This window comes from Indicator indicator, chromosome 22 (assembly GCF_027791375.1).
Source record: "Indicator indicator isolate 239-I01 chromosome 22, UM_Iind_1.1, whole genome shotgun sequence".
NCBI classification, from domain to species: Eukaryota; Metazoa; Chordata; class Aves; order Piciformes; family Indicatoridae; genus Indicator; species Indicator indicator.
This window is the reverse complement of record NC_072031.1, coordinates 16,797,813-16,805,826: the sequence shown is the minus strand read 5'-3', so window position 1 is coordinate 16,805,826 and position 8,014 is coordinate 16,797,813. Positions and strand designations below refer to the sequence as shown.

General features: G+C 54.4%; 1 protein-coding gene across 1 annotated transcript in view; it reads right to left on the bottom strand.

The window, feature by feature from the left end:
• Positions 1-8,014, bottom strand: part of TSC2 (TSC complex subunit 2) — a 39,519-nt gene continuing 31,505 nt past the window's right edge. Inside the window, exons 31-40 of the mRNA XM_054391348.1 lie at positions 7,649-7,809; positions 6,435-6,937; positions 6,054-6,129; positions 5,181-5,267; positions 4,417-4,603; positions 3,504-3,643; positions 3,206-3,284; positions 1,834-1,925; positions 1,507-1,605; positions 1-647 (exon numbers count right to left, since the gene is read on the bottom strand). Coding sequence (XP_054247323.1) covers positions 480-647; positions 1,507-1,605; positions 1,834-1,925; positions 3,206-3,284; positions 3,504-3,643; positions 4,417-4,603; positions 5,181-5,267; positions 6,054-6,129; positions 6,435-6,937; positions 7,649-7,809 — 1,592 coding nt within the window. The 3' untranslated portion in view covers positions 1-479. The remainder of the gene's footprint in view (positions 648-1,506; positions 1,606-1,833; positions 1,926-3,205; positions 3,285-3,503; positions 3,644-4,416; positions 4,604-5,180; positions 5,268-6,053; positions 6,130-6,434; positions 6,938-7,648; positions 7,810-8,014) is intronic.

Here is an 8,014-nt window from a genome sequence, read left to right as displayed (position 1 = left end):
GGGAAGGTGAAGCAGCACCCAGCTGAACTCCCACCACAGCTGGCAGCAGAACCCATCTGAGACCCTGCAGAGTTCAGGTGCTGAGAGGTGCTGGAATCCCAGGGTGCTTAGAAAGGGCAGCTGGATTTTCAGCCCTTCGTGGTTCATTCTCAATAAAACCATCCAGATTCCCACAATTCCTGGACCATCCAACTCCATGATGAGCTTCAGAAGATAAGATTCTGCTTCCAGCAGGTGCTGGTGTGGAAGGAGTCCAAAGAAAGGTTCTGCACCCACTGGAGATGGAAGCCTTGAAAGAGCTGAACCCAAATACAAACAGAACAGGTGGAGCTGCTGGGCTTCTTCATCAGGCAGTTGGAGTGAGTGCAACACTGGAGCCTCCAGCTATAGTTCCATGCCAAGCACCTGCAGACCCTGCTCCCCCACCTCCCTGCAGCCTCAGGGAGGCCCAGCACAAGCCCCCCCTGAGCTTCTGGGGGCTACACGAACTCGGTGAAGTCGTCCACTGAGGAGATCAGCCTCTTCCGCTGCCCGGTCTCATAGGTGGCAGGAGGGTCCTGAGGGAGCTGGGCAGGGGCCTTGCTGGGAGCAGAGGGATGCATCTGCAGGGGAAGGCCAGGAGTCTGGTACTGGGTTTCTTCACGAAGCTGAAAGTCAAATGAGAACAGATGAGCTCTCAAGCTCTGCACTCTCAATCAGGGCAGGAGAGGTTCCTCAGGACAGCTTTGTTCTACAGCCCCTAGCCTGGGATTGAGGGTAGTGAGACCCTGGCCCAGGTTGCCCAGAGAGGTGGGAGCTGCCCCATCCCTGGCACTGTCCCAGGTCAGGTTGTTTGTGGCTCTGAGCAACCTGCTCTGGTTGGGGATGTCCCTGCTGGCTGCAGGGGGTTAGACTGGATGAGCTATATAGGTCTCTTCCCCACCAATGCATTCTGCATTCTGTGATTCTATTCTACTCCATGGTGCCAAGTGGTTGCAGTTTGGGGTCTCCAAGTCCCTTTGCCACCAGGGAGGCTGTCTGGAAGCTCACCAGCCTAGCCCTGCATCAGTCCGCTGCTCATTCCCACAATAGCTGCACTCTGCCCTTCACACACATCTTGCAGCTAGCACCAGCCTTGGCAGAGTCAGAAACGGTTGGACTTGAAGGGAGATTGAGACTGGAGATGAGGAAGAAATTCTTTCCAGGGAGTGGGGGGAGCCACTGGAACAGGTTGCCCAGGGAGGCTGTGGATGCCTCCTCCCTGGAGATGTTCAAGGCCAGGCTGGATGAGGCCTTGAGCAAGCTGGGCTGGTGGGAGGTGTCCCTGCCCATGGCAGGGGGGGTGGAACTGGATGAGCTTTGAGATCCCTTCTAACCCAACCCATTCTATGAATCTTCAAAGTTTTCTCCAACCAAAATGACTCTGTTCTATGACTCTGCTCCTCTTGCCCCATGACTTTCTGGTCTGTAGCAGGATGGTGAGGCAGGGCCCAGTGCCCCATAGCAGGAGCAGAGCCCTGGACTCACCCTGTGCCTCAGCCTCTTGATGTGCCGCAGCCTAGCGATCCATTTGGAGGGGTAGGTGTCAGTGGGGTTTGAGCGGCTGTGGTGCACCTGGGAAGCCATCTGATGTGGGGAGAGAGCAGGGCAGGAGACACTTGAACATCACCATGACAACAACTTTCACTAGAAGGTTCCAGTAGAGTTTGACAGCAGCTGGAGGCAAGCCCCAGGTCATAACTGGACAGCAGTCCCTGAAGCAGAGAACCTGCTGCAGCAAGCCCCTTGGCAGCTGGCGCCACACCAAGAGCCCAGCTAGGGCCAGGAGGTCTGAGGGAGCCCAGAGGCACTCACGTTGGCATGCAGGGCCATCTGACGGGCTACAAAGGGCAGGTTCTTGTCAGAGATGATCTTGGCAACACTGGTGTCCACAAGGCCCTCCATGTCTGTATTTGAAAGCAAGACCTTTGCTGTGAGACAGTTTGGAACAAGCCAAGTGCTGCCAGGAACTAAATCAGCAAAATAACCTGAAGGTCACAGAAACTCAGAAGTTCTCATCAAGCTCTACAGCTCCACCTGCAGCAGAACTTGCACATAACACAACTGTCTCTCAAATTCTGGCTGCTCTGTGAAGGTCTGAGGAGACCCGACTGGGCTTCTTACCACATTGAACCAAAGTGTGAGCAAACACCACCTCAGAAGTGCCCCTTTGGTAAGAGCGAAGAAGATGCCCCTGCAGAAGGCACCAGCACTGCTGAGCTCACATGGAGCCAAGACTGGCTACCAGGTCCTGCAGAGGCCAAAGGCACAGGGACCTCCACCTCAGATCTCCTCCAGTATTCCCAACCAATTGTTAGAGGGACTTGTTATACTTTGCAGGAAGATAGATGAGGCAGCAATGTGCTCTTGTAGCCAAGAAGGCCAAGGGTCTCCTGGGGTGCATGAAGAAGAGCATGAGCAGCAACTCAAGGGAGGTTCTCATCCTCTCTACTCTTTCCTAGGGAGGCCACAGCTGGACTCCTGGGTCCAGTTCTGGGCTCCCCAGTTCAAGAGAGAAAGCAAACTGCTGGAGAGAGTCCAGTGGAGGCCACAAAGATGGTGAGGGGCCTGGAGCAGCTCTGTGAGGAGGAAAGACTGAGAGAGAGCCCTGGGACTGAGAGCCTGGAGAAGAGCAGCCCCAGAGGAGACCTGAGCAATACTCAGCAACAGCTGAAGGCTGGGGAGCAAGAGGCTGGGGCCAGACCTGCTCAGTGGTGCCCAGGGACAGGACAAGGGCAAGGGGCACAAATTGGAACCCAGGAGGTTCCATCTGAACAGGAGGAGAAAATTCTTTGGTGTGAGGGTGCTGGAGGCCTGGAGCAGGCTGCCCAGAGAGGTTGTGGAGTCTCCTGGTCTGGAGAGTTTCCAAGCCCCCCTGGCCACTGTGCTCCTGGGCAAGCTGCTGTGGGTGCCCTGCCTGAACAGGGGTTGAAGTGGGTGATCTCCAGAGGCCCCTTCCCACCCCCTCGTGCTGGGATTCTGGGGTAGTCTGAGCAGTACCCTGGGAAGATGCTGCTTATCTTGGGCATGAACAGGTCATATCCAGTCATAAGTGGGCAGCAAAGTGTTTTCACAGAGTTTCTCCTGCCAGTTTTTCCTTTTGAGACACAAAAGCCCTGCAGGTGAAGGCAGCTGTGGGATCTGTCAGCAGAGGAAAGGCCACAACCAGAGGCCACAGGGTTCCTACCTTTGCGACATTGCAGCGTCACCAGGTTGCAGTCATAGTCGAGTGGAGTGATGATGACATGCACAAAGTTGAACTGCCCCTGAGGAGAAAACAATCAAATAGGCAAAAAAGCCCCACAAACCAACATTCCCCTGGCAGCCAGAGTGAGCCCTGTGAATGCCACACACAGGTGAACCCAGCAAGGCCAACAACCCCCCAAGATGTCCAAGCTATTTGCTGAGAGAACACACACGAGACAAAGGTTCTGCAAGCAGCCACCAGCCTCTTTTGGAAGCCATCCACAAGTCAAACCTTGTACCTTTATGGTGCCCAGTTTAAAGTCTTCTCCAGAATCGTTGTAAATGATAGAAACAAAGTCATTGCCAAGGTGTCTCTTCTTGTCACAGCGATATTTGTCCAGATCCTTCGTAGGCATCAGGGTGGCAATGTGGAAAATGGCTGCAGGGGAGACAGAGGAGTCCTCAGGCTGGGCTGCACGCAGTGCTGCAAGCAGCAAATGGCCACAGAGTAGCACCAACAGCACCAGAATGGAAAATAAAAGCTCTGCTCTCCCAATACAGTGGCCAGAAGGAGCAGGGCAGGGATTGTCCCCGTCTGTCCAGCACTAGCAAGGTCACATCTTGAGTCCTGAGGTCAGTTTTAGGCCCCCCACTCCAAGAAGGACATTGAGGTCCTGGAGCAGGTCTAGAGAAGGGCAACAAAGCTGGGGAAGGGTCTGGAGAACAGCGCTGGGTAGGAGCAGCTGAGGGAGCTGGGGGTGTTCAGCCTGGAGAAGAGGAGGCTGAGGAGAGACCTCATTGCTGTCTACAGCTCCCTGAGAAGAGGGTGGAGCCAGGTAGGGATTGGTCTCTGTTCCCTAGTATTAGGTGACAGAAGGAAAAGAGATGTCCCGAAACTGTGCTGGGGTGGATCAGGTTGGAGATTAGGAACAATCTCTTTCCTGCAAGAGTGGTCAAGCCCTGGAGCAGTCTGCCCAGGGAGGTGGTGGAGTCTCCATCTTGGGAGACATTCCAATCATGTCTGGATGTGTTCCTGTGTGATCTTTTCTAGGTGACCTTGCCTTGGCATGGGGGTTGAACTAGATGGCCTCTGGAGGTCCCTTCCACCCCTTCCATTCTGTGACTCTGAAAGGGAGAACAGAGCCCCAGCCCTAGAAAGGAAAGGGTCAGATGAGAAAAGACCATCCCTCCCCGCCCCAGGAGCCTCCTCACCTTGCATGATGTCATCATGCCAGCAGTAGGTGAACTGCCCATCCTCCCCACACACATCCAGGCCACCGAGGTAGATCTTATCTGGCTGGCAGTCCTTGAGCTCAATGAGCTTGCCCAGGCCGGTCAGGAACTCGGTGTAGCGGTAGGAGCCGTGCTCGTTGGACAGGATGGCGATCTCGTTGTTGCTCTGGGGAAGAAGATGGGAGCCCCATGGGCAGTGCTGAGAGCACCCCAGCAGCACCAGCTGCTGGCTTAGTGCCCTCCTAGAAGGGCTTCATCAAGACTGATTTTAGTACAACAAAGTAAGGAAAAGCAAGGCCACCATGGGAGAAGGAGAAATTGTTCAGCTTGGAGATGACTCCAGGAAACCTTCTGGTGGCTCTTCAGGGCTTAAAGGGGATCAGAAGAAACCTGGGGACACACTTTTGATCAGGGCCTCTTATACCAGGACAAGGGGGGATGGTTTGAACTGAAAGAGGGAGATTCAGACTGGAGAGCAGCAAAAGATTTGTTACACTGAGGATGGTGAGACCCTGGTCCAAGCTCCCCAGAGAGGTGGGAGATGTCCCACCCTGAAACCAGCCCAGGTCAGGCTGTTTGCAGCTCTGAGCAACCTGCTCTGGTTGGGGATGTCTGGATGACCTTGGGGTTTGACTGGATGACCTTAAAGGTTCTTTCCATGTCAAAGCAGGCTGTGACTCTGTGAAATCTCAGAGCTGGAGCAGTGGTGCCTGTGGTGGTGCAGCCAGGAGGGCTGAGCTCACCTGGCCCTCCCCCACGTAGAGCACAGCAATCTTGTGTGTGTCGTAGGAGGGGATCTGGTCCAGGAGCTGCACTGACCTCTCGAATGTCTGCAAACAAAGCATTGCCCACAGCTTTACAACTCCACCTGCACCCTCCCACTGCCCTCCCTGCAAGGGCAGCACAGTGACAGCACAGGGTCCTGACCCCCACTGGTGTCTTCCTGAGTGCATCTGCCCTGCTCGGCAAGGGCATGGAGCACCATTGGTGCAGGGTCCAGAGCTCCCTGGTTCTGTGCCTTAGAGGAGGTTCACCTGGCAGACTCCAGGGGTAAGATGCAGCTGCCATGACAAATAAAGCTCCAGGTGTGAACCTCTCTTGCTCTGAGGAACACTTCCAACATCAGCCATCACCACAGGCTCCCCACCCCCTGATCACCCAAACCTAAAGGGAAGGGAAATGATCAGGAGCTCTGTGGTGCTCAGCTCTCAGGAACCTCATTCCAGCACTACTTCTCCAGCAAGTTTATGACAAATTTTTCACACAACCACAGAAAGCTTCTTGGCCACTGCAAATTCTGTGGCGAGCTGAGATGTCTCTCCCAGTGACATCTTGCCATGGTCACCTACTGCTCAGTTTTCATCCTGAACTCCTCCCAATAGCAAAACCCAGAACTCCACAGATCACCCTGCCTGCTGGCTGGGACCCTGGCACAGCACCAGCCAAATAACCCAGCATCTCCAACTCAGTCTAAAAGGGAGGCAGCAGAATGGGGTCTGAGAGGGAAACACCTTTAAATCACACCATCTGAGCTGTACATTCATCGCTGCCATTCATGTCCCCCAAAGATTAACTACAAGAATTTAAAAAGGAAAACCAAAATCACCTCTGCCTACCTCATTTGGCAACAAAAGGGGTTTGTTGTTCTCATCACCAAAGAATGGGGAGTGGTACAACTGCAGAAACACGAAGCTGAAGGAGAAAGGTGGGGGGGGGAAGGGTCCTGTTACCATAAAAAAGAAGTCAGTTTGGCTCTACTGGATGTAAGAAAGCATTAGGTACAGGAAAAAAGAGAGGCAATTAAAAGGCTACCAGGGAGTTACTCATCTCCTAGAGACATTTTAGAGGATGGACTGCCCATGGCTTGTAACAGAGCCCTGCCAGGCAGGCAATGCTGGTGTCAAACAACAGCAGATGCACAAACCCCCTGCTCCAAAGGCAGACAGGAGCAATTCTGAGCTCACCATTTCTAGCTTCAGAGAAGCTCCAGCACCCACCTGGGGTTTATTCCAGGTACTTTCTCAGCATTGGAAGCTGCAGTTCTGCTCTTGAAGGCATCTCTCTCAATCCTCTTGCCCCTCCTGGATGGGGCTGAGTCAGAGATGGTGTATCCTCGGGGTCGGTGCCCAGAGGGGGAGCGAGGGGAGGTGGCAGGGCCAGTGCCATCCAGCCCCCCTAGCCTAGCCCCTCTGGTGTCCTCTCCCTTGCCCAGCCAACTGCCCAGCCCTTCCCCTTCCAGGTTCCCTGACTGGGACTTGGACTTCACTTCTGTGCTCAGCCTCCTTGTTACTTCTCTGCCGTTGGCATCTCTGAGAACCTCCTGCAGTGTCTGCAGCTCGGGGGAGGAGCTGGACTTGCTGAGGGGCTGGGCTGGCTGGAAGGAAAGCTCCTCCAGCCTGCGTCCCTCCTCCGATGGCAGCACTCTCCCGATGGGAATGCCACCCTCCACCAGCTCTTCAGACTTCAGAGATTTTTCATCTTGGCTGGAGGTTGAGGAGGACTTAAAGTGGGAGAAACAATGATGAGAAGTTTTCCTGGCAGGCAAAATAAAAGCTGACAATAGTAATGCTTGAGGCACCCCCTGACAGGTCCAGTGAGAGGTGAGTAGAAAGGTGCCCACTGGAGATCAAGGACCCTGCACAACATGGGCCTGTACTTCTGCTGCTCTGCCACCCAAGCCACCCAAAGTCTCTAGCAGAGGTCCATCTGCATTTTGACATCACTAGTGAGCTCTTTCAGATGGTGCCAAGAAGGGTTCATTGGGGCAAGCTGGAGAAGTAGAACCTCCTGAGGTTCAACAAGGGCAAGTGCAAGGTCCTGCAGTAGGGTCAGGACAATCCTTGGTATCAATCCAGGTTGGGGGATGAAGGGCTGGAGAGCAGCTCTGTGCAAAGGACTTGGGGGTGCTGGTGGGTGAGAAGCTGGCCAGGAGCCATCACTGTGTGCTCACAGCCCAAAAGGTTACACGTTTGAAACTAAAAGAGAGACTTGAACTACAGAGAAGGGAGACATTTTTGGCATTGAGGGTGGTGATACCCTGGCTCAGATTGCCCAGAGACGGGGGAACTGCCCCATCTCTGGCACCATCCCAGGTCAGGTTGCTTGGGGCTCTTGAGCAGCCTGCTCTGGTTGGGGATGTCCCTGCTGGTTGCAGGGGGTTGGGTTGGATGGGTTTGAAAGGTCCAGAACTGGTCAGCCTGTTTCCTCTTACCCTGCTGTAAGACTCGTGGGGTTTACCAAACCTTTCCTCACTCGGGACTTGTTCAGAACATGAAGTGTCAATGTCTTCACTCTCTGGAGACTCATCTGGGGACTCAGCCTCCTTCAGCTCCATCTCCAAGGGGCTGCCCTCCTCCAGCACCACCGCGGACTCTACCGAGACACAAGGCAGAAGAACTGAAGTCTGTAGAGAGGCCCAGCTGGGCAGGCCCCCTCCTCTCCTCTCAAGTACCAGCCTTTTCCCTGTGGGATTTCAATGGAAGGCCACATTGACTGACTGCTCTGATTGTTTGTCATGTCAGACTTGCTCCTGGCTGCTCTTTGGTGTACAGCATTCCTGATCACCTCACCCTCACAG